At 36.7% G+C, this 27,790-nt stretch overlaps 1 protein-coding gene across 1 annotated transcript in view; it reads right to left on the bottom strand.

Annotated features, from left to right (window-relative positions):
- The window catches only part of LOC134678432 (uncharacterized), a 109,531-nt gene that overhangs the window by 65,031 nt on the left and 16,710 nt on the right, over positions 1-27,790 (bottom strand). Inside the window, exons 2-4 of the mRNA XM_063537008.1 lie at positions 21,329-23,622; positions 20,858-20,922; positions 19,610-19,797 (exon numbers count right to left, since the gene is read on the bottom strand). Coding sequence (XP_063393078.1) covers positions 19,610-19,797; positions 20,858-20,922; positions 21,329-23,615 — 2,540 coding nt within the window. The 5' untranslated portion in view covers positions 23,616-23,622. The remainder of the gene's footprint in view (positions 1-19,609; positions 19,798-20,857; positions 20,923-21,328; positions 23,623-27,790) is intronic.

The following is a 27,790-nucleotide window of genomic DNA, read 5'->3' as shown; positions in this document are numbered from 1 at the left end:
TTCTTTTGTTACGTGTATCTTGCAAAAGTGCATAGTCACTTTATGAATAGATTCCTTTCATATTCTATCCGTGCAATTTTGTAGCTCGCTGTACTTACAGCTCGAGAGTATTATCAAGTCAAATCATGGGGTCAAGGTAGGTTTATTCAGTCACCTTCAGTTTATTTTAGTACTGATATGTCTAAGACAACCCTGCCGTGAGTTTTACCTGTATGCTAAGCGAAGTCACGCAAGCACATATGCGATTACCAAAGGCAGGGCCGTAATATCTTTAAGTGATGTTTATAAATAGAACAAGAAGTTTTCCACAACTTTATAATCCAGGACTTGATGTTTGTTTGTTTCCAATAGCCATGGAACTAAATATAACTATAGAAGTCTGATTAGTGCTCAGAGGGCCTACCGCGAACCATGTTCGACGTGTTGCTTCCCTGTCACTTACGTACGAATTTACAAGTGCGACAGGGAGTATTGTATATTGGGTAATGTTCAATGCTGCGGGCGGGGTATGTTTAAGAAGGGATAACTTTTATTGATATAAAAGTCTCAGTGATGTGGACCGTTTTTCGTTCGTCGCTACTAATCGCATATCCGATTGAGAAATATAAACTTCCCTTTAACGTTTATTTCTTGGATTTTAAAGAATTTTTATTTATTAGCAAATCGATGATCATTAAGAATAATTGTAGCAGCATTTAGAAAATGTCGATATGTCTGTGGGCAACTTTGCGGTGGCTTTCCTTATAAGAGTGGCCTACTGAGTGAGATCTAACGCAATCGACATAATTAAGATCATATACTTTTAGCACGCGTTCGTTTCTCGGACTTTATCTACTGGGGACTTTACTTGGATGTTTTTGGATTTTGGAGTATATATAAATAAGGCTTCATCTTTGTCCCAGGAGTGTCAGAGTGTGACGGTTTTTGACGTAAAGTACGTTAAATGAATTTAACGTTAATGTTAATGACAGTTGAGGTTCATAAAATTCGACGAAATGTACTTGCTTATTGGTTTTTCTAAATTTCTCGTTTTTTCATACACCTTCTTCAAACTTCACTCATTCTATTGTTTTGATTCTTCCCAATTCAATTTCCAAAGCATCATTTGGAGATATAGTTGCCTTTCTTTATGTTTGGAAATAATTAAAAATACCAGGGTTATGTCTCTTTTCGTATGACGTTGCTCTCAATTTCCATCTTCCATCTGTCCTTATCACATCCCTAATAACAATTATATACAAAACACAAAACTAGGAAACGTGCAGGTCTCCTAAGCTAACATGCAAGACCGTATCAAGATCTCTTCAAGTGCGGGGCCATGCCAGAGGGTACACCAACATCACTTACGGCGGCGACTGTCACTGGTCTTCAGCCACCGTATCCAGGATATTAGTGGGTAGGCTGTTCTTTCTGGCGCGGGTGGGGGGGGTCCCATTCGGGTAGGCTATTTTTCCTGGACAGCTGTAACTTGGCCTGGGGACAGTATTGGCGGGGGGGTGCGGGGGGCTCTTCCCGCCTTGGTTTACTTAGTCCGGCGACAGTTTGGGACACGAATGACATTCCTTTTGGATGGCTGAAAAAGATGCTTCGGGGTTTAATAGGATTGTGCTTTTACAACTATATTAACTCTTGCTAATAGGTTTTTAGTTTTTTTTCTTATTTCTACAATTGCCATTTGAATTTTGATGTCATCGTACTAGTCAGATAAAGCATAACTACAATTTTGCCTAATACCACAGAGCTATTAGTATCAAATATTTTATCTTATATTCCTAAAAAGCCCTTCCGGTCTCTTCCTCGCTCCTTTGCTCTTTTCTACTGACGGAAAGGGCTTGACAGACTTTATTTTATGCCTAAACTGAATATTATCACAAACTTCTGCTACCTCTAAATGAACATTTAACACGGAAACGTTGGTTTTGCGCTTACTGCATGTTTATCCTTTAGTCGCCCATACATCAAACCTTGCCAAGCAAAATGAAATTTTATTCTGTCAACACAAAGTTCAAATTAGAATGGAACAAGGAACCTTTTTATAGGTCTCTGGACGGCTAGAGGTTATATCAACAGCGGCAACAGAAAGGAGAATGTTCGTTGGCGCTTGTCAGTTCAACTTCATGACAGCTTAAAGCGCAGCAAACTTGTTCTGTGCCGAATTTTTTTTACCGAAATTTATAAAAGTACCATACGTTCTCAAAACGCAGAGCAAGATTTTTAAAGATTTTTATACATACGTATGTATGTATATACAGTAAATTGCGCTTATATTGTACAGACCTGACCTTATTTTTCTGTCTAGTCTAGCCACCAAGGTTAAATAAAAATAAATACTAAGAAAATTTAAATACGTATGTATGTATGATTGATTATTTGTTTAAACCATTAACAACCTACTTAAAAAGTAGGTGAAAATGTTAAAGTCGTTGCAGTGTTTTACCTAGATAATTGGTTCAGGCATTTAAAATATACCTACTTTCAAATGCTAAACCACACGCTAGAGCAAATGGGTTAAAATATTAAACTACACCACCGTTTTCAACTTGTTAAGCATGTTATAAGTTTTATAAATTGTCTTGACACATCATTAACTTTAGTCAATTTTCTCTAGATGTATGCACGACAAGCACGAGAAACGCAAATAGTTTCGCCATAAATTCAAAACTCATTTCAATTTACATAAACGAAAACAGTTAGACGACCCACAACGGTCTGCATTAGCGCGGGCAAACACGAGTATCAGAGAAAAACCAACTGACTTGTCATCGTGCCAACATTACGATTTGCAATTCAAATTTTGATCCCTGGCAACATCGACCCCGCAGCGTTTTGAAATACGAACGATATTCCTAATAGACCAGCGCTTTCTTCAAATGAACCTATTTTACAGTACAGATGTACTGCATAATTATTTTCCTTCGTATTTTCTCGGAAACCCTCGCATTTGTCATGCTACTTAAGTCAACGTCAGTACTTTTTGTACCGAGACTATGTACTGAAATAACAAGACCCGTTTGTACTTTCCCGTGAAAATACGAAGGAAAATCATTATGCAACTTCGAAACTAACACCGCCCTGAAGTCCATACAAGGAAGAAAAAAACCTCGACACCATGGACGCCTAATATCACATGTATTGTGATATTAGGCGTCCATGGTGTCGAGGTCTTTTTTTTCTTCCTTGTATGGACTTCAGGGCGGTGTTAGTTTCGAAGTTGGAAATCCGTCTAAGCTAACTCTGCACCGACATTGACAGAACAAATTGCAGTGTCATTATAAACATCGTTTTATAAAAAAATACTATTTCATAAACATTGACACTTCCATAAACTGAAATAAATGTGATATACGAAAAATTGTGACCAAGCTAGGCCTCTAGTGCCCAGGGTTGGAATCAAACCAGCGTCCTCTGCACTCGCGGCAGATGCCTTAACCATTCGGCCATCTGAATTATGGCGGTATAGGTCGAATTTTCTCGAGTATATGCAATCTCTTAAAGACTGAGGTACGGTTCCTTCGTACCTCCTATTCGAATCATCTGAGGTGATTATTGAGGGGATAGCGAGAGCGATGGCGTTTAAAATAATTTGATTTGTTTCCTATTCCATACTTAGATGTTGCAAAGCGCTAATACCTAGCTAGCTAGCAGAGTGTTTGGATTATTAAAATGGTTTGTTATACGAAAGCTCTCAAAGCTATATGAGCTGCCGGTCGAGAGTCGAGACTTACTGTTCCAATTTCAAAAAGCGAACGTACGCCGGCAGCCGATCGTCCGTACGACTTTTTCAAAATCGAAGCCAGATGGCGTTCGAAATTTAAATTGGAGGCGTTGGCTCGACGCGTTCGTTTTTGTTCCGCCTGATTGAAACAGTTTTGTTCGTTATTTTTATTTCTGTTGTTGTTGTTATTGTTGTTTTATTTCTAGTCAATTTTCTTCCACCCGCTAATTAACGTTTTTGCAGTAGTTTTAACAAACTTATAAAAATACCTCCTCTCAATTCGTCGTTTTATTGTTCATCTGAGACGCAAGCGAGGGCGATATTAAGGTCGAGGCTAGAATGTGTTTATGACCATGCGGCGTAGCACGGTCGCGTTTTTATCCCTTGTCACCATATCTGTCACGTTCTAACAAGTATGTAAGTGCGAAAGGGACGCGCATAGTGATAGTCGATAAAAATGGAACCGTGCTGCGCCCGCAAGTCACTAGATTAGTAGTCGAGTCGCCATCAGATATATTATATCGGAGCGACCAAGGTGCCCAAAAATAACTGAAAATGTAATTTAACAGCTTTATTCAGTTGTTTGTAAACACCTTGGCCGCTGCGATAGATCTGACGACTGTAACAATAATTTACGTAGTTCATAATATCTACCGCTTTTCACGAATCTATTTGAAACTTAATTGACATATAAAACTATGTTTTATAAATGAATTAATGAAATCTGTGGAAACCTGTTGTTTGCCAACTAATAATACCTAATCCTAATTAATATAACCCGTCCATATTTAATTGCATTCATTTTAAATTAAATCTAAATGTGTTCGATATTTGCATCGAAAATATACCGTTAGTTTTAGTGAACTAATGCAGATTTCATATTGATTATTGATACCGTTCCTACTAACTAGAACTATATTTAAAGTCAACAGACGAATGAGATAAAAATATGTGAAAGTTAAGGAAAGTTGGAAGAGTTCTCGGAATTTCAGGAAAATTTTACAGAAATCAAAGAAAACTTTCATTTTGGAAATGGACAATTTTGGTTTTCATAGAAAAATATGAGGAGACTCCGTATGTCCTAAAAAAGGTTATAGCAAGTTACGATAACCTCCCTAGAAGGTAAAGCAAAGTGCTCCACACACGTCTTCAAATCAAATGAAGAGTGATCGATAGTTATTTGAAGTCAGCGCTTGTTTCTCACGGGCCTGATATAATATTAAAGAATTAATCGACTAAGTGGCCTGCAATTTTAGATTACTGCGCATAGATACAGACAACGCACTTTCCCCCCGACCGTCTACGTGGAATTAGTAACACTGCCGTATTCGAACTTCTAGATATTCACAAGAGACGACACGTATTAGATCCATTCTAGATACGTTATAGTTGAGATATCAGCTAGTTCTCTTTTGCAGCGCAATTCGGGCAACCAATGTCACTTTTACGTTAGATAGAGTAAGATATCTATGAGATGGGAATTGGATCTCTAATTCATATCCTGTGGAAATCGTTCAAGAGTATCTCCAGAATCGCGCAAATGTCAAATTTGACAGGTTAGATATCGTTATCGTATCTTGGTGATGTCTAAAACATATCTAATAGATGTTTATGTCAAAATCCGAATCGGGCCCACAGCTATGAACAGCAGTAAGTACTAGGTAACTACGCGGTAAACGCAGTGGTAATAAGCGCATTGTCATTTTTCCTACATTCCGTTGACGCATGCGTTCAAGTTGCTTTTCGCGCTTGAGTATTATTAATAAATACTTATTTAATTTATAAGATATTGTGTATATTTCATTCCGAGCTGCTAGCGGGGTATGTATTTCATTCTGAGCTGCTAGCGGGGTATGTATTTCATTCTGAGCTGCTAGCGGGGTATGTATTTCATTCTGAGCTGCTAGCGGGGTATGTATTTCATTCTGAGCTGCTAGCGGGGTATGTATTTCATTCCGAGCTGCTAGCGGGGTATGTATTTCATTCCGAGCTGCTAGCGGGTATGTATTTCATTCTGAGCTGCTAGCGGGGTATGTATTTCATTCTGAGCTGCTAGCGGGGTATGTATTTCATTCTGAGCTGCTAGCGGGGTATGTATTTCATTCCGAGCTGCTAGCGGGTATGTATTTCATTCTGAGCTGCTAGCGGGGTATGTATTTCATTCTGATCTGCTAGCGGGGTATGTATTTCATTCTGAGCTGCTAGCGGGGTATGTATTTCATTCTGAGCTGCTAGCGGGGTATATTTAGGGATAACAGAACTGTCAGTGATACGTGTCAAATGCGACAGTTATATGTATAATTTTTTTTTAAGTTAAAATGTACTATATGAGGGTTTTGGCTATATTAGGTACCCGTATTTCGTGGCTCGTATCGAATTTTCCCTCTCTGTAGCTAACAGAGCCTATGAGCAGAGAACCCACCTAGCGGGTCGCTGGCAGCTGGCAGTGAATGCGTTATTCAGTAGAACAACGGACTTAGTTACGTGCTGAACTAAAATCTTGAATATGAATCAGATTTCGATCGAACTTCCTCCGTCTTGAATTCAAATTTAGAAAAGCTCTAAGAATAACCGTATCTAACTATGAAAAGCAAGTTAAGAGGAAAGTGGACGGTCGATTTTCCATACCAAGATATTTCCCATTTTCCTCTTTGATTACATTGAAACAAATTGCAGTAAGTATCTTTTTTAAATACATCTAAAACATAAAATAAGACATTTAACTTTGAACGCGCAGTGTTATTTCAGTGTGCCAAACTTAGGTACTCAAAATGTGCTCTTATGTTTACATTCAGTTCCAAATCGAGTTCCAGTTCCATATTTTCAACGCAACGGAACACGGGACCAATGAATACATACACACCGAAATGTGCCAATTAGCAGTCAATTAATTAACCTTTCACAGACGTCGCTCACTACTTAAATACGTTCACAGTGACCGAACAAAATAGGAATATACGGCGAAATCACAACTTGAGTCCCCCTTGTCATTATTGCACTTTTGAAATTGGAACCTTCTTGTATTCCATTTTAATTCAAAATTAGATTTGGATTAAAGCCTGTATAAAGGCCTCAGGGACTCAGGAGGTTAATATTTATCGCATGTCTCTTAAGATCCACGATGAAGATTTGAGAAATAGGAACAATGGAACAACATTTCAATGATTATCAATGAAATGGAAAACTGTATTATATGTCTCCGACGATAGAATCCGAAGATAAAAATGTGAACTAAGTAATTTTATTTCTGAAATTTACCAAGTATTTGATATCATTAAGTGAACTCTACACTCTACTCTATGGAACACTGACTAATTAATATGTACATGAATACCGAAACGTTTGGGCCAGTTAGCTATCAATTAAGCTTCGACAGACGCCACTCAGCACTTTCAACTATGTCACAGTGACCGATCACAGTATTCAATTAAGGGGAAAACAGGAATTATATAATTTATGATAATATAACATCCTCTTAGTATCCACGACGAACTGTTTTGAAGTATAATAGTGCAATGGAAAATTATTAAGATGATTAAATAAAAACTGTTTTATGGAACCTGCCTAGCCAAGGTTACAAGCGCTATCGCTTCGACAACGAAAAGCATTATGTCTCTTTATCACTCTTCCATATTAGTGTGACAGTGACAGTGGCATTTCAATCGCTACGGAGCGTAAGCGATTGGCATCTTGGCTACGCGGCCTGTGTCCCCAAAGAAAAGAAAATTGCATCTCTCGTTATTATCTTACATATTTTTTTTTTCTCTAAAATAATAGTGACCGAGAGGTTAATATCATTCAGTGAAGTGGTATAGATTCACGTTCCATGAATTCTATGCCATGGAACACGGGATGGTTACTAATTAGTACATTACAGGCGTGCATGTAACGTGTGGTAATCAGCAGTTAATTAACATTTGATGAACGCCGGATCAATACATCAAACAATGACACTGTATTTTAGTTTTAATTTCAATATCTTTTTACAGTAGGTATGTCCGTTTGATCCTGACAATGACAATGTCAAAAACTATTAAAATTAAAAATAATTTTCCAACAGCAAATCGAGAGATTTCGCAATAAAAACAAATATGTTACGGAACTGTATCTAATTATTGACATGTAAGTAATTAAAAATAATATTTATTGAGAAATTTTTGGCCCTAGTTACAGCGCGACATAAAAGTATAGAAATGAAATAAAATGGAACTAAACAAATTGTTGCCATACGTCAAATTTTACGACAGTTACGAAGAAAGTGGCGCCCTCATTTATTTTAAACAATTTTATGTCTCACTGCGGGTACATTGAATATGGATTTTATCTCAGTAAACCAAAAAATACAACTGCAATCTTACCAAAATACAGCTACATTTCAATGTTAGAAGTCTGACGTTTAACCTAATTTTGAGCGCTCAATTACCGTTCTAACATGCGCTTTAATGCCAAAGGACAAGGTTGACAATCGAATGACCGCGGCACAAACGGGTGCCCGTGTAGCCACTAGCCAGTGCTAGCTCAATTAACTCCGCAACTAACCAATTTCAAACTCTATTACCATAACATAAGGTCCACTTCAGGCCAGTATTGTACTTAGTGCAAACGTTTTCCACGGAGCAATTTTAGGCTTTGTCGCTTATTGAGAATTTGCTTCGATTATTAAAACGGGCTGGTGTACGTTGCCAAAATTGGGATGTTTAATGTGTTTATAATATATTATTTCACACCATGCACGAAATAAAGCGCTAGAAAATTATTAGAAAAACGTAGACAGCCTTTATTTTTTGACACAATTTCTATTTAATCGATCGTACCGAACTTAAATAGTTTTTGTACAACAAGAGATCAAAGTTCGATATTTCTTCGAGTGCTTATTTTGAGTCCCGTGCAAGCGAAAGATTCTATAATAGATTCACGAGCGTAGCGAGTGAATCTAATTTAGAATCTTGAGCGTAGTAAGGGATTCAAAAGCGCACGAGATGTAAATAACTTTGATCTCGTGTAGTACACAAAATTTTTCACCCTAAGCAGTGAGAACATACCTAGAGGGACAGAGATAATAGAACCCAAGTATATAGAACTTGTATTAGACCCCGCATGTTGAAATGTCACTTGAATGACATTTTGTCTCACTCAGTGATCAAAATGCGATTTTGCTCACTTATTTTGTCTCACTCAGTGAGCAAAATGCGACTTTGCTCACTGAGTGAGACAAAATGAATCAGTGAGCAAAATCGCATTTTGCTCACTGTTTTTAAGAAGCAAAGTACCCTTGTTCGAGCTGCTGAGGTGAAAAAGTATTTTACTTGACTTGACGGTGACAACACTTGTTCTCTTTATATAAATCCCATAGTGGCTACTTAATATTTTGTAACATCTCTAATCCCGATATATTTTCTTTTCGCCTGGGTGTTTGTCGAGGTATTGTCACCTTGGCTAGACCCCCTGATTTGCGTACCTACTACTATGTAAGCTAAGTTTGATGTAGTTATATAAGCATGTCGTTTTAATGAGAGAGTAACTTCAATTGTATGGGAGCGGCTTTTTGGCAGTGGGTTCTTGTGTAAGTGGCATATACCAGCATTGAATATTAACGTTTTTAATTTCGTTATATAATCTACTTCTACAAATGAAAAATGATCGCGTAACACGGCTTTCAAGCTAGAAGTTTCCAGAACTTTTCACGAGAACGAATCGATGTGCAAACAAAAAAACCATATAAAAAGAAACCTCAAAGCTGGGAGTTTATTAAATAACTAGAAAGCCACTCGGTATATAAAATGTTATAATAGACTAAAAATAGCTAAGTGGCATATACCAGGATTGAATATTAATGTATTTAATTTCGTTATGAAATATACCTACGTCTGAATGAAAAATGCTCGCGTAACACGGCTTTTGAACTAGAGCTTTCCAGAACTTTTCACGAGAACAAACGACGTGCAAACAAATAAGAGAAAAACCATATAAAGGGAAACCTCAAAGCTGGGAGTTTATTAAATAACTAGAAAATAACTCGGTACTTATATAAAATGTTATATAATAGACTAAAAATACCTACTTTGAGGGCAATTCTAATTGTACATGTTATGGTACCTTAGCCAATTATCCATTCTCCTCTTCGTAAAATGCAGATTTTAGAATTCTTGGCCATTATTTTCATTTTCCGTTTTGTGGTGGAGAAAGAGGTTTATAGGCTATCAATTCCAATAGTTTGTTAAAAAATAAATTATCACTGTAAATATTCTTAAATCACAGCAGGTAACTCAGTGGTCCTTGATTGTCTCCCGATTAGTATGAAAAAAGGCGCTTACCACTGCGTTACCCTATGTCTTTTCTCGGTTTTCAACCAAGTTCATCAATATCGGTATAGTGGCTTGCTTAAAGAGGTAATAACAGAGACAAATATCGTTAGTTTCTTTCTCATTTATCATATTACATAGGGATAGTAGGGATATTACGAGTATAATAAAAGCTTGTATAACAATAATACATTAGAAACACAACAACAGACAAGGAAATACAGTGTTTACGGACACAAAGTAGGTCAAATGTGTATGTACCACTATTTGTATAATTTAGGAGGTAGAAGGGAACGCCCTGTGTGGAACTTAGGCAATAACGGAGTGCGGGGGGTAGATGGCGTTGTTTTTAACCTAGTACACAGTACTCGGCAATATTTCACATAGGTCTTGGGAAAGCAATTGGCTGTTTCCGACGAAAACAACAGTGTTACAGCTGAGTTTTTTTTTATAAAGATAGAAAGATACATGAAAGCTTCCCCTAGTGTAAATTTCATTCGATAGCCTGACGAGCATTCGCGTTTGCGTTATGTTTATTATGTTGGTACAGGATTTTGGACAACGCGCCAAGCGAGACGTTTTGGAAACTCTAAATCCCATACAAAATGACACTTAACGAAAACGCGTACGTCACGTCACGTTATCAAATGAAATCTACACAAACTACTACATACATGATAATTTAGACATGTGTGTTAAATAATACTTATATACAATTTGCAATACTATCTTAACATCTATTTTAAGAGGATAAGCTGATAAGACTGTTTAAAGTCGAATGCATTTACTGAAAATATGCAATGATAATGATAAGACTTCATGACGTCAACCTAATCTCACTTATTACTACAATAAGTTCAGCGCAGAATAAACCTTACTACTAACAAGACAACGTTGAATTTTGATTGTCTTTTTACAATTAGTAGGTTAACGCCTGACAATAATAAATATAGTGTCGCGAGAAGATTTGCAGTAATTCGTTACCAGCACTCCGTTTAATATTAACGCAATGAGTTACACCGGCAAAGTGGCCATCGTGACTGGTGCCGCCTCCGGGATAGGAGCAGCCACAGCCAAAGCATTAGCCAGAGAAGGCGCCAAGTTGGTCCTGGTGGATAAAGACGAGGCAAGACTACAAGAAGTCGCCAAGCAATGCTCACAGCATCTCACGATCACTGCAGATATCACTAAAGACGAAGACGTTAGAACGATACTGAAAAATACTATCAAGAAATTTGGTCAGATAGACGTGCTGGTCAATAATGCAGGAACTATGAGGGCATCATCCATTTTAGAAGAAAATCTTATGGAACATTTCGATCTACTTATGAACACGAATCTACGCTCCATGGTTTATTTGACACACCTCGCTGCTCCATACCTGATCAAGACCAAAGGTAATATCGTGAATCTTGCGAGCATTTTTGGTCAACAACGCGTCTTATTAGAGAACTATATGGCGTATTCAGTTTCTAAGGCATGTGTTAGTCATTTCACACGCCGCGTTGCCTTGGATCTGGCTCCACATGGAGTGAGAGTGAACGCCGTTGCTCCTGGAGGTGTCAAGACGAATTTAGTAGAAAATGCAGGGATTCCAAACGGCGATGAGATATTTGAGACGTGGAGGAAAGACCATACTGCGTTGAAAAAGTTATCGCAGCCTGAAGAGATAGCAGATATAATACTGTTCCTTGCGAGTGATAAAGCTAAGAGCGTTACTGGATCGTTATACATTTGTGACAACGGGTCACTATTGATGTAATAACGTTCTGCAATTTTTACAAGCTTTTATTTAGTTTCATCTGACCGTTGTGCTGTCTGTCTGTAATCAAATCTTGCAAGTTAAATTTGATCCACGTCCCTGTTTCCGATTGAGCTGAAATTTTGCATACATACGTAAGTCGGGTGACAATGCAATATTATGGTGTCATCGAGCTGATCTGATGATGGAGACCGGAGGTGGCCATAGGAACTCTGTGATAAAACAACGAAACCTAATTGTGTTTGGGGTTTTTAGAATTGTCTCGATGAGTATTAGTTGCCTGTGGAAAAAAGTACAGTCGGCGATAAAAGCTTGTACCAAAAATTAAATTTTTGCCAAAAACTTATTTAATTTTCTTCTTGTTTTTTCCTTTTTTGCCTATTGAAACAAAAGTACAGTCAGTCAAACCAAATAGTACCCGTCAAACCGGGGATTGTACCTATAGTTTCAAGACTTTATTTACAGTTCCAAGGCTAAAAGCCCCCGTAGAAGTCAAATACCCACTAACATGAGTTTACTAGGTACTTACCTATGACAACAGTCTGATACGTTTACCTACAGTAGACGCAAACCAAACTCACGACCGGGGTCATACCACTATCTCTCTTACTCTAACTACGACCACGCGAGTAAGAATGAGAAGTTTTACGACCATGGTCGTCCGTTTGGTTTGCGTCTACTAATAGTGGTCACCAGCAAATAAGGGGGAGACGTGCTAAGCGATATTGTACCTTATCAATATACGTATAAGACCTAATTGTCCGTAACGAAATTCGGCAGTAACTTTTATGACAGAACAATAAACTACTAGTTGTAAAAGTAAGTGTTTGTCGGGTGAAGGCGGAAATTTTTGGATTGTGTGTTTTATTTGGTTTTAATTATTTTATTACGGTGCTCCCTCATTGACAATTGTGACCGAGATGACATGATAGTATTGACGGTGTTATATTATTTATCCCTGTCACACGCTGTTATATAACGTTATATAACTGCTAGTGTAGCGTATCGGAGCATGATTATAATAAGTGATAATATGTGATAAGCTACAAAGAATGTTTCGGCATAGAGATAAAACAATATTTATGTAGGTATATTGACGAAGGAAAAATTATCCAAATATGTACCTACTTTTTTTTTATGTAATAGTCAGCAAACGAGCAGACGAGCCGCCTGATGGGAAGCGGTCATCGTCGCCCATGGACATAAGCAACACCACAGGAGCCACTTAAGCGTTGTCGACCCTACTAAACCCATTTTAATTTTTTACAGAATTTCTGCTGTTTCTTAAAAAAGTCAATATATGTATGCACACACTCATACACATAAGTATGAGTGTGTGTGCATTGTTTGCCAATATTAACTATAGCATCTATCCAGAATAAATAATTTAATATGAATAAATACGTAGTTTCAAATATATTGTAGAGTCTAATGCGTTGAGTTAGAGATTTTTTAGCAGTTGGCATGAAATGAGGCACGAACATGGAGAAATGCCAATTTTTATCAGCTTTTCCATTAATTTACTGGAGGAAAATCCACAGTTTTTGATAGTAAAAAAACTTAAAGAGTCCTCGTTTAACGCATTCACTGCCAGGGGGCGTGGCCTAGGAACAAACTTGTATGACGGTGAACGCACATGTGCGTTGGGGGCAGTGAATGTGTTAAGAGATGAAACTTTCAAAACTGACGTCAATTTCAAAGAGGAACATTAAAAAAGTGTATAAAACACTACATAAACTAGGGCACTCCTTAAGTTTTTGGACTGTAATGTGTTAATAAAAAGCACAGCTGTAATAAAACGAAAAATCACATGAATCGGCGACAATTAAATTGTATGTGAAATTAAATTGTATGAAGTTAAAGGAAACATTATGCAGCAGCTATTCCGTGGAAAATAGAAAAGATAAAAGTCTTTAACAAATCGCATGGCAGCTAAAGTAAAATATTCGCGTAGCTTAAAATGGTAAATATAATTTATGATAACATCCAGCCATAAATACTAATGTATATAAGGTATGTATAAACGTATTAGTGCTCAATAGTGATAATGCGCAATACAGATGTAGTTCATAATTGTTTTCCCTCGTATTTTCTCGGAAACGTTCGTATTAGTCATGCTACTTCAGTCAACCTCAGTACTTTTTGTACTTAGACCGACTGAAATAGCAAGACACGTTCGTCCGTTTCCGTGAAAATACAATGAAAAATTACTATGCACTACAATGTAGATGGTACCCTGATGTCACCTTTATTGACAATAACTTAAGTTAAAGATAACATGTACTCGAAAGTCCAAATACTTTAGGTATGTTCCAATTTTATAATAGAGGCTTAATAATTAATTTAAAATTTAAGTTTAATTTATTTATTATTTATGGCTGAATGATAAAATCCTATGAAGCTGAACGGAAAGTTCATTATTTAACATCAAGAGAGATTTCTATCTCTTCGATACATGTGCCTAATACTTATGTGAGACTAAGCCGTACTAAGCAGTAAGAACAAGTTAGTTCTTAAACTTTGTTCGTCTATTGTTACAATACAACCTAAAGTTTTAACTAAAAGCAGACAGTAATCCGATCTGATCCGATCTGATCTGATCTGATCCGATCTCAAGGTGTGATTCTTAGAACTCATTATAATTAAGTGGGGGCTTACGCAAAAATATAGTTTTCATAATGATTTTTTAACGTTTTAATAAAGGGCTACTTGTACTCATAATATCCTAGCTTTAACCTCCTCTTATGCCTCGTTCTTTAGCATTAGAAATAGAGTAAGCAATGTTGACCAATCTTTTAATCGAAAACACTTAAATTTTTTCAACTATTACTGATAAAACTAAAAGAATATAAATATATCCTCCTTCTCCTTCCTCGCGTTATCCCGGCATTTCGCCACGGCTCATAAGAGCCTGGGGTCCGCTTGGCAACTAATCCCATGATTTGACGTAGGCACTAGTTTTTACGAAAGCGACTGCCATCTGACCTTCCAACCCAGAGGGTAAACTAGGCCTTATTGGGATTAGTCCGGTTTCCTCACGATGTTTTCCTTCACCGAAAAGCGACTGGTAAATATCAAATGATATTTCGTACATAAGTTCCGAAAAACTCTTTGGTACGAGCCGGGGTTTGAACCCGCGACCTCCAGATTGCAAGTCGCACGCTCTCACCGCTAGGCCACCAGCGCTTTTTCAAAAGAATATAAATATATATCCTTACTAAATTGTTACATATTTGCTGCGACTTATTTCTCAAGTATTTTTCAATAAATAGACAGGACAATAATATTTAATTGTTTATCCTGTATCTAATGCTAAAAAACGAGGCATAGGGTAACTATTTCCAGTGGTCCATTGATTCTCCATTCGTTCCTGCGTCTTTCTCCCATGATGTTAAACAATTTCAAGGATCAAATAAACATTTTGAGCATGAAGATATGATATTTCATTGTATTGGCAGTTCAACTACATACTTAGTCTGTATCGTATCAATAACTGTGGAGATGTAAATAATATAGTGGACGGCAGCCAAAAATACCAGTCAATCAATATACCCACTCCTTTAAAAGCGAACTGGTGTGTTATGAGGCTTCTTGTAGACGTCTACTCATAATGAAAAGAATATTATTTATTTTATGGATATTTTCTTACATAAAAAAGGTGAAAGGTGACTAAGTAAAGGGCATTCAGAATCACATCTGTAACTAACTTATTTTTTACAGGTTATTACAGGTTACACAAAAGCTTAACAAATAACGATATTCACCTTTCAAGTAAGGGATTCTCGAGGAAGGTTTAGGTGTAGGTATAATCTGTAAAGGTTTTGTGTAAAAGTTGAACTACCCGTGTGAAGTCAGGTCGCTACTCGCTAGTTCAATACTAAAGCCATGAAATGTCTAATATAAAAATCATGGCTTTAAACTTTAAGTTCGAGAAAGGACAAGTCACATTTTTCTTTTATTTTAAACCATCGCGATTTCCATGAAACTTTAATTGTTCTTTAATGGATCGTTAAGAATAGACCGAAGCTCGTCGCAGCGTTTCCAAGAAGATAATTCCTACGTTCATTTGTTCTTCTTTGTGGTATCATTTGCTCATTTTAAATAGAGTAATTAAAACAGTAGTTCAAAACTTCGAATACCTTCGTTCAGATGTAATACATTTTAATGACACATTTAATTACGCAACAAAACAAAACAAAATATAAACATTAGTATTATGAAAGTCAAAAACATTATATATACTTTGACTTTTAACAAGTATTTTACTTAGAACCGAATACTTGAATAGTAAACTGTGAGATAATTAAAAAAAAACTATAAATCCCGTGGGAGTAAAATGGACTTTAGCTCCCGCTGTACATGCGTGAAATAGCACGCTTTATTAAGTGTTATACAAAAATGTATTCACCTTATTTTATTGATTCTGTTGTTTTTAAAATAATCCAAAGCGCTTTTGAACTTAGTTTATCAATGTAGGTACAGTCAACGGTAAAAATATGGGTGTAGACAACTTACTCAAAAATATGTCCCATAGTTCTTAATTCACTGACATAAGAGTTATGGGACATATTTTTGAAATGATTTGTACACCCATATTTTTACCGTTGACTGAACCATCTCGCTCCGCGATTGTTGCACCATTTTGGGGGTCCTAGCTAAATTGGTTGTTCAATACTTTCGCTATAAAATTTCCAATTTAGGAAGAACCCTAAATGGCATAACAATTCCGTGTGGTGACTGTACTTAATTTGTTTTCATAGCCGCAGTGAAACAATTTAATTTGTATAGAAAACAACCCTCATTTTATACGTGAGAAGTATTGCACAACGCAATTTTGATACAAATTCAACCGATACGGCACGGCAGGTTTTTCTTAAGCATTCTAGAAAGCAGGACTGAAGAAACGAGAAGCGGAGGAAAGCCTTATATATAAATACGGCCTGATTCGAACTTTAAGATACGATACATGTCGGAATTCAGCGAAGTGAAAATGCGCTGTAAGAGCAGATCAGAAGACTGGCCCATGAAAGCAAGGATTGGCCACCAACAGAGCTCTTAAGTTATGATGAGATTGTTTATCTTATTTTACCCCATTAAAATAACGAAATGATCTCATGACGACGCAATGTGTTAATTACACTATACGCGATGTAATCGTGATGATACCGATGATATAAATTGAACGAACGACGAAGCCTGCGTTATGGATAATATGGATATCCTAACTAAAAATTTGATCATATTAGAAACTACTTAAACATATATCATAAAATAAAATGAATAATACACATCATTTTGTATCTTTTTACTGAGGTGTGCCAATAAAGAGTATTCTATCTATCTATCTATATATCTATAAATATGTAATAGGACAATTATATACACAAATCGACCTAGCCTCACAGTAAGCCCAATAAGGCTAGTTGTGAAGAATGATTGTCAGTGATTGCCCGTCCTGAGAAACTCTAAATTTCACAAAAAAAAGTATAAAGGTGGACTTAGTGCCAAGAGGCACTCTCTTACCGTTTAAGGCTAAGAAGAGACGGTAAAGAAAAGATAATTATTGTAGGTGGTGGTCGTATATCGGATTTGGTTAAAAGCTTAATATCGGAAAATAGAAAAAAATATGTATATCGGATTTGGTTAAAAGCTTCATATCGGAAAATAGAAAAAAATATGTATATCGGATTTGGTTAAAAGCTTAATATCGGAAAATAGAAAAAATATGGCGTCAATATCAATAAAAATTCGTCATAATTTAGTACTGCAAAATAACGTTAAGTAGCACTCACTTCCAGTTTTATTCTCATTTCTAGAATGAGCCCGCCTGGAGGGTTCTCTGAACCGTACAATTATTACACGATACGCCTATAAAGCTTTCAGATGCGGGACGGCATTTGAGTGTATACATGTTTATGCTCTTGGTGGCTAGGTTTGTAAATCTGGTTATTATTTTTTATGTAATTAAGAATTAACAGATACTTATAACTAACATACGAGCTACTACGAGGTATTAAGTTTTTTGTATAGGTAACTCAATATTATGTCATTTAGATTTGCTCTTATTTTAGATTACTCGAAGCTTCTTAACTTCGTCTTTAACTAAACCATTAACAGATTTTCATTACTTAGATTTTATAATAACAATTATAATTAATTATATTTAATTATAATTTATGTTATTTTCACAGAGGGAGTGTAGTGACCTACAATTTTTTTTTAATTATATACACAAACCAAAATATAATCCCAAGGATATAAGAAACGCACGTGAGTAGACCACATCATAAGCTCAATAAAAAGGTATATTTTGTCTATGATCACCAAAAAGTAGGTTACAACGTACATTGATCACTGGCCACATAAAAAAAATGTCTTCAGCAACGGAAAAAAAGAGAAAAATTCCTTCTGTAAGTAGTATACCTACTCAAAATCAGTTTAATGAAATTAACATTCCAATTTTAAATTGTCGAGAAACGCTCGCGGTGTTCCAAATACCGGACATGTGAGGTTATTTCATTTATTCCAATATTCAGTAAAATATTACTGAAAAGTGAAATTCATTTACACAACGGTTGTAGGACAAATTTTACTTTCCATTAAATAGGTCACAACGTTCAGGGCTAATAATTTAAAGTAGCAGTTTTACACTGCAATAAATAGTAGGTAATTAGTTTAAAAAATTCGTGAAACATTTAATTGACACAGAAAAAAATTTAAACACACAATGCTTAAAATATAACCTTACCGTTCGATTTGGTCTGACACTGGCACTAAAGAATCGAAATCAATGCGTATTTTTACTTTAAAATTTTTTTACGCACAGACGCTTGCCACGGGAGCAACGGTGCCACACTGCCTGGGCTTGCGGTGAATCGATCCGTTTGCGCATGTGCAATAGGCGCGTCGGTACCGATATCTTATGTATGAGCATGCTTAGCCAGCTTCTCTTTTTCCTAAAATCCCCAAGAGAACAAAAATTCAGCACAATAAACCCCATTTTTGACGGGCCGACGTTATAATCGCTCGGTTAAAATTTTCTGCGGGCTTTTTACTTTTTCTTTTTGAATTTGATGGGATGTTGAAAAATGGCGTTCTATTGTTTACTTGCATAATGCATCTGTATTGTTAGCCTGCTCGTCATCTACGATATTGTGCTCTCCGGCACCCACAATAGGTTTAATTACTTGGCCATTCTGAACCTGGAATGACACTTTGATATTTCTATTTCCCCGCATTTCCCAGATTTTCAATAGCTTATTAATTTATTACTCTTACTTATGATCATTACATAACCGCAGTATTATCCCTCAAAGTTATAAAGCAAGCTTTTTTGAAGTCTACACACACAATACATATACATACTGAATATTCTCGTAATGTTTTATTTCATGTTATTATACTTCTTAAGTACTTCAACATGTTATACCTCATCTCGTGTAACATGTCAAATTGTAAATTGAAATCGAATTTTCCGTTCTTAAACTCTCTCTCTCTTTCAGATGCATCCAAAGGATTTATTATGACAAATAAATGTACGATACCGAAACTGAAAAATTGTTATAAAAGCGACTTGCATATTTATTTCTAAGCATGTCAAAACATGTCCGTTAAACCTAAAAGTGTACGGGGACCGACAAGAAACAGGATGCCTAATTGTTAAAATAAGCAACTCATCGATATTTCTTGTCCCAATGCCACACGGAGACGTAGTATCTGCTGGTTGTCGTAGACAGAGGGAGGGGCAGTTTCAAGTGCTACTGGAATATCTGTGCATCCTAAAAGCGTACCCATAAGAATCAGGATGCCAGAGTGTTAAAAAAAACTCACCGATATTTCTTGTCTCTATGCCAGACGGAGACGTGTAGCATCTGGTTGTCGTAAACAGAGGAAGGAAGAGGCAGTTTCAAGTGCCTCTGGAATTCAGGCTCCCTTTTTCCATAGAGCACAGACGTTCGTTGGAAAATTGACCTCTGCGATGGGACGGATTGGCTCTCTGAGGCTCCCCCGATGACCACCTATACAAAAGTGAGAGTAATGTGTAGTTATCCTAAAAAAGTGAAGCTAAAAAGAAATAAGGGTAAGTAAATATTTAGCTGTAAATAACGAAATGTACGATCATAAACTAACTAACTTTATTTACAATAACGAACGCAAGTGCTGATGCTGCTTTAAACATCTGACACAGATGATAAAGGCCTATTATTGTTATAAACTAGAGGTCATCATGATTATGATGCGGTGCATTGGGGTAACTTTAGGGGTAAGTTTGAAAATTGCTAATATCTATTATAAAACCACAAGCACTTCGTACTTTAGCACCACTTACGCTATTGCAATGCTTACCAAGCTATCTTGCTACAGAATAAAGTGCTTCTAGTTCAGTATATATTGGCCATTTTCAACATTTTCCCCTGTTTTGAATGTTATTTCAATGCAGAGTGCAATAACACAGAAAACAGGGGAACACCTGATGGAAAATTTACACAGAAAACATTAGTGCGAAATTGTCTCAGCAAAATGGAATTCAACACCGAGTTATTTATAATTGAATTAAGATCCGTGAGGTACTTACATTCAAATGATTCGGGAATTACTGTATCTATGAAATTGCCGGTTACGAAATGATATTAGTGGTGTCGAAATGACCTGATGATATTAGTGGTGAATTATTGATATTGTTTGTGTATTAAGGCATTTATTTGTAAACTATTTAGCTTCGGACTTTGACTGCGTAGAATTAGTATTTCGATATGCCACGTACACAGTAAATTCCACCGAATGTGAAATTAGAAATATTAAAATCGTTGATTAACGTTATCACGTCTTTATAAAATACGAAACCGAGCCTAAAGGGGCCCACAGATTACCAGTTAGTTGGCCTGTTAGTTGTTCTTAGTGTTCTGACAGGCCGATATCGTCGGCGGCGGCGGACTGGTAATCAGTGGGCCTCTTAATAAATTAATAAATAAGCATCGATCATCCCAGTAATAAAAAATTGGAGCCTAATTTTAGTTTTAACAGCTTGGATTACAAAATCACAGTACTCTTCTGTTTTAATTAAAATGAAATGCTTACCTTTGCGTATGCATTTATGTTTTCCGTGCTCCCGCACGCTCTGCGGAGGTCTCGACAACGAATAACTGAAAATAAAGCATAATTATTAAAATCAAATCTGTATAGTTTTTCTCTTTTATAGCATCCAAATTCAAATTCTAAATAAAGAATTTTGCTTATTCCTGTCCAATGCTTTTTGCACAATACATTGTAACGGAGGTTCATTTTAGCGGTTTTATTTGAGTTCTCTTTTGTAATATTTTCTGTTTATTTAACGGGGCTCTAATTATTGAAAATATATAATCCCTCTGAACCCCTTGCCGTCCCCTTGCGTCATCGAAATGCACAAAGGCTCACGGCCAAAAGGTTAATGGTATTAATTAAAATTTTATTGTACATACATTTCTTGTAAAGTACTTAAATATAATTTTAAGAGAATATCCATCTGAATTGTTAAATAAAAAAAATTGAGTTTTGATAGTCACCACTCACCGTGGACGTCAATAACGTCATCTTTTGTAATGATTTCCAAATCAATCGTCCCTTTAGGCGCGTTCAGTCTCTGACTACTACTGTCCATAGGATTGCTGGCCACACTTCTTCTCTTCTCTTCACTGCTGTTTATACTGCCCTCTTCAGGAGAATACGTTAAACATCTCCTAGAAGACTTGTGTTCTATGACTGGAGTGAACGCGTCAAGAGGCTCTTCTAGTTTACTAGTTTTATGGGCTCTTTCTTCGCTTAAAACATTACTTGGCCGCTTTAAATTATGTACTGGAGTGATTGGACTTGGGATCCCGTTTTCAAGTGTAAGTCCGAACATCTCTTGTGATCTTCTAGGCTCAACTGTAGATTTTAGACTACTGTGCGATACGTTGGACCTTATTGATTTATTCGGTTCAAAGTCTAATCTAAAGGATTCAGTAGATACGCTGTGAAGATCTAACGCTGGACTAGGTATATCTAAATGCGTTAACACTGATCTAGAATCCTTTAGTTTCCATTGGCTGTCGTTGCTGACTGTTGATTTTTTTCTACGGATGCACCTTTGCCTTTTTAATCTCAGCTTCGAACTTTCTCTGGATATATCTGGCGTTGATTCAGAATTTGTTCGATGTAATTTTGCAGTATCTAGTGATGCTGCGTTCATGGACTGTGACCTGCATAGCGTTCTGCTAAAATTCTCACTTGTCCGTATTCTTGACTTAGATTCTATAGCATTATCTGGTGTACATACTTCTCTTTCATTATAACCATCACCGTCATCAAGAATGAAGCACCCAATAGGAAGGTTTTTGAGTAGTTTCTCGTTTACCCTATGTACGGGCATTATTTTCTTAGTGGGTGTACTTTTTGGTGACACTGAGTTTTCCCGTGACAGATTCACGTATCGCGCCTCTTTTATTAAATTTGCCTTGTTCTCAGCTTGAGGATTCACAAATAGGTCTTTAACACACTCTAATGGCGGAATCTCTTCTTCTATAGATACTTGTATATCTTTATTCAATACTCTTCTCTTAGATTTAATAATTTTAGTACTCTTTATAATATCTTCAATCATTCTTTCTAGAGTCACGTCTCCCATTTGTGTTGTAGATACAGTTGACTCTGTGTTATTTGTTATAGAATCTTTGCCTAATAAAAATTTGTATTCCATTTCAGTTGCGCTCTCTTCGTCTTTTAGCGCAATAGGGAATGGATTTTCCACTTTAGGAAAATACTCCGTATCGTCATTTGTAAAAGGAAGCCTTTTTGACTTGCTATGGGTACTTAAAGCGCTAAACTTTAAAGCGGCTAACTTCATTGACAAAGGAGTAACCGACACAGGTGAGCATGCATCCCTTACGAGTGTATGCGTGTCTCTTTTATCCACACATGGCGATTTGAAGGAGCTTTCGAATTCATTTGATTTCTTTCTCGTGCGTTTCAAAGGTATAATATTACTAAAGCCGTTATCGTTTTTGTTGAAATATAGAGGATTATCTGTGAATATGTGATGACCGAAAATAGGCAGCGTTGTTTTTTCTATAACCTTATTTTCGATAGGTTTTTCTACACAGTTGAGAACTAAATCTTCATCATATACTATTTCAACTATACCTTCACTCGCAGATTTTGTTGTGCTGATAGGTCCATTATTCTTCGGTAGCTTATTGGCCGCAAAGGAAAACCTACTGCTTGTCAAACTAAGTCTATCAGAAAGTTCGTTAAGAGAAGGCTCCGAGGAGCTCTGGGACAAACCTGAACTTAATATGCTTTTGTCAATAGGTCTGATCCTTCTTTCTGATTTGTACACGCTACTATCTCTTCTGAAGTTTTCTTGGGACATCTCTAGTTTCCTCTTTTTCGCTTCTCTTACTCTCCTACTATACGTAGGAGGAGTCGGAGGTAAATTAGGTGGGATGTCATCTTTAGAGCCGTTCACATAGTAACGTCTTCTTTCGAAATTTTTGACAGGTGTTCCATTGGTCGGGGTTATGTTGCTGACGTCTTTGAGAGCAAGTATTTCTGTTTTCTTGACGAAGCCTTCTTTAAAATAGTTGGGAGTGTTTCCTATGTAGTTTAGGTTTTCTTTGTCGACAGTTTTGATGTTTTTCCTAACTGCGGAAGGTCCCAGTGATCGCCTCTGGTAACGGCTGGGCTTTTTGCTTTTCTTGATGGCTTGGGCGTCGAGAGAACGTCTGGCTGTTGTGTTGTAAGGTCCATCGTAATCTTTTTCTTCTGATTCAGCGTCGCTTTTCACTTCTTGATTCTTTTTGTACACCGCCCATTTAAGCATTTTTGGTCTGCAACAAATAATTTAACTGTTAACAACATATATTGCAATTGCTCTGTGTTACGGAGTAAAACCAATATTGTGGACAGACAACCTTATTGAGAATCACATCAAATTACCATCACAAAATATCGCAGTAAATCAATATTTGTCATTTTAATTAATATCGTCAACAACATCCGTAGGCAAATTTCCATTGACAGATAGTAGAATAATAGGTTTATAGGTTAGTATTTTAACAATGCATTTAACATGCATGTAGCTAATTATCAGTTTACTCTTACCAATTCTATGTAAATAGCAGTACCCCTGTAAATTTCATTCGACGTGTCGTACGCATTTGCGTTAAGTGTCATTTTGTATGGGATTTTGAGTTTTCAAAACGTCCCGCTTGGAGCGCTCTTCAAAATCCCAGTCATAAATAGATTTAACGCAAACGCGAACTCTCGTCTTGCTACCGAAAGGGATTCAGTGTAACACTGTCACGATTTGAATTGTCATAACCAAGTACTCCTAACACAATAAGCCACCATCTCCAATGCCGTACATTATGACTGGCCATTTTATGGAAAATCGGGTATGTAGGCTGCCAACGGTAGATAGCTTGTAGCCAAACGGTCAAGTTTCACACAAGTTAAAATGGAACGCGTTTCTAATGATGACTGCGCTTTATGAGTTTGAGTATTCACATTAATATTTCACGGCCCGGTATTTTAGCTAGAGCTTGTGTTTGAAATAAAGGTTGACCGACTATCAGTTCATAGTGAATACTGTTAAGAGCGCTGCCTAGTGATAAGAACGAGGGACTTTCAATCCGGAGGTTGCAGGTTCAAAGCCGTGGAAATGAATGTGGATTGAACGGGAACTTTCAATAAGTTATACTTACATACCTCAATTTGTAAAACAATTAAGTAAATTGTGACACATACTTTTGGCTCGTTGTTCTATGCTACACTATTGATGCTGACCGTACCAATGTAACGCTGCGCATATTTGACCCACTAATTCCTAACCAAGTAGGCTATTCTTTTCACAAATCCATCTCAAATGGTCGATAGCCACTTGCAATCCACTTGTAACGGTAGCTGAGTAGAGAAACGTGTCGATTTGATTCTTGACACGCCTGTCGAAAGCCTATGACACGGTGCTATATATGCCGTTACCATCCACAATGTTACTTGACCAGTCTTGAACCTTATACCAACGATATAAGATACACAAATGGTTAGGTACCAATGTTGCTGCATTAAGGTGAAATTTGGAGTACCGCAAGGAGCTGAAATGGGGCACGATTTCTACATCATTGAACGAAATTAACAAAAAATGAGATTGTTGATTTTGTAATATGCATTGTTCAGTAAATCTTAAGGGAAATTTGAAGAGTCCCACAAAATTTAAGTAAAATTGTCCCATTTAAACTCCAAAAAATAACATCTTCTCTCTCTTCAGGTATCACAAGTGTACTGTTTACATTTATTATTTATTTAGGTTTAATAAAGTTGAAAACTTCGTGAAATTTCGTCAAAAGTTTGAAGCGAGATATTGTGGTGTAGCCCCAAAGGGGCGGTTACGGTAAGAAGGTGAAATTATCCGACTGCCACAGAAAAGAGGGTAGTTTTCCATTGTTTGTATTTTCTCTTGGAATTTTCAAACTCTAGATAAGATCTGAGGCCTTTATTAGATCAGAATCTGATTATGGAGTCCTTTAGGAATCGAAGGAAGTAAGTCTTTGGCTACTAGTATTACAGGCACACCATTATATCCTCTAGCAGCCCAGAGACCTATAAAAAGGTCTCCTGTTCCATTCTAATTTTGAACCTTATTTTTGAGAAATCAAAATTGCATTTTCTTTGACAAGTTTTGACGTCTGGACAGCTAGAGGCTATAGGAGCCTGTTTTGTTAACACTTCTGACGCTAAGCTACAGACCCGATGTTTTGGCATGATTATGTTTGATATCCTATCCATCTAAAATTAGCTTTTACCGGTCATAAATATGGCCAAGTGTGTTAAATGTCAATAAAGGCTCATAATTATGGCCAAGCCGTGGTAACAGGCGCCAAACAAACAGCTAAAAGAAACTAAATAATTCATGAAGCCACCTGCCTTATTACGAATTCGATTGTACATTTCCCTATTTCTAGCCCTGTTTTGGGGAAATGGGTGATGGGTGTGGTATAAGGGTCATACACACACTCGTTCGCATCTTTCGTGTAGACATCGCAAAGTTATGGGAATCTTCAGCAAAATTTTGCGCTGCTCAGATCGGAATATTTTTTTTAGTAAATCAATTAAGAAAAACACGATATAGGTACTTTTATATGTGACAGAGTCGTTATCTTTTATTGTATTATCCACATAAGTGATATTTTCCTAAAATGTATTTGACTATACTCTGTACCTTTAGGTATTTAAAAGTAAACAAAATCTACCCTCAAATGGCTCCCTAAGGCAGTTTACTTTTATTTAAATACCTAAAGATACAGACTAAATATAATAAGACGGAAAGCGAAAGTTACTAACTAGACGTAGTCAATACTATAACATACTAATTGCATAATTAGTGCGTTTAAAATACGCAGCTGCGTAAAACGACATATCGACTCCATTTACATTTCCACGTTTGAAAAACGACTTTATCACTATAATGTTAAGGTTGGAATTAAGTTACGTTTTGAGCAAAGGTGGTGAGGGTAGGTGTGTTGTGTTTATATGCGTTTTATTATCATTTAACACTTTGTTAGTGTTTTATTGGTGGAATAACAGTTTTGAATGATTCACGGTTAGTTTCCCTAGATTTATATCGACCGGGACATGAACCGTGATTACCTTTTGTATTGTTTGGGAGCTCGAGTACAATACAAAAGTTAATCATTATTCATATCCCGGTCGATATGAAGTCTATGGTAGAATATTTAGTACCTTAGTTAAACTGTTTTAAGCTGCACGTTTTGTCCTATTAGGATCTATATAGGAAAAATAACATTAAAATAAAAAAAAAGTGGTAGAGCTATCGCATTTGTCTACTTATTTCACTCAGACACTGTTAGCATGGAAGATATTCGCTTTGTCTGGCCCTACCGACCTCGCACACGGGCATTTTCACTTAAAAGTAAACCATTTACTTTTTTTCAAAATCCTACAACTTTTTCAAATATCAACTTAAATGTACGTAACAAGGTAACAGTCTTTATTAATTTTGAGCCTGTAAAAAATAAAAATTCATTGTAATTTGTACCTTATCAGCTAAATAGTAAGATTGATATCAGAATATATTATCCCCTGAAAAAATCTTCGTCAACTTGAGTATGCAAAAAACAAAAACGGTCGTCACAATTTGAATCCTCCACCCTCATAAATAAGGTTGTTTTTTGATTAAACCAAATTCCCTAACACGGTGCGACGATGCTTTATCGCGTGCTACACCACAGTCATTCGAATCCATTTAGTACACATAATCTTTATGGCAATTTCTAAAGAGCAAAGCACTAACAATAAGAACTGGAACTCAGGTCCCCTAGACCAGTTCACGACAATAAAAAAACGTTGATGTCTGAGATTTGCTCGCAATGAAATTGTGGAGCTTTTAAAGGACCCTCGGAAGAGGTTAGTTTTTGGGGTTCCGTGTTTGAACTTTCAGCGCCTCAGGTCTTTAACCTTTTAACCCATAGTCTGATATATAAGACATACAATATCTAGCTCATTTTGCCGGAGATATAAATAAGACAAAACTTCGTCTAACTTCGTACCGGCGGCGGTCTTCGTCATACAATTAAACCACGATTAAACAAATGAATATTAATATGGATTGTAAAACTTACGTCACGACAGAATAACGCCAATGACAAACGCCACATTGCTGGTTAGCATGCACTGGGCCCAGGACTATAGGGAGTGCACCCGGTACTGGTTTTCTATAGAAATACAGTATCGGAACCGGGATGTCCCGGTTCTCGCCATACATACTCAGTACCGGGAGCATTCCCTACCAAGGACAGAGCGGCTTCGAGATAACAGGTGAAGAGAGCCCCCAATCGTAACGTTCCTCAGCCATGAGGTTACATAAGGAAGCAGAGTAAATTATAAAAATGTGTACGGTACCTTCGTAGCGAGCCCTACTCGCACTTGACCGTATTATTAAGAAGCCTGCACCCCATCTCAAATTGAATAGAAAATGGC

This window comes from Cydia fagiglandana, chromosome Z, assembly GCF_963556715.1.
Source record: "Cydia fagiglandana chromosome Z, ilCydFagi1.1, whole genome shotgun sequence".
Lineage (NCBI taxonomy): Eukaryota > Metazoa > Arthropoda > Insecta > Lepidoptera > Tortricidae > Cydia > Cydia fagiglandana.
Note: the sequence above shows the minus strand (reverse complement) of the source record. Positions and strands in the feature narration are given on the sequence as shown.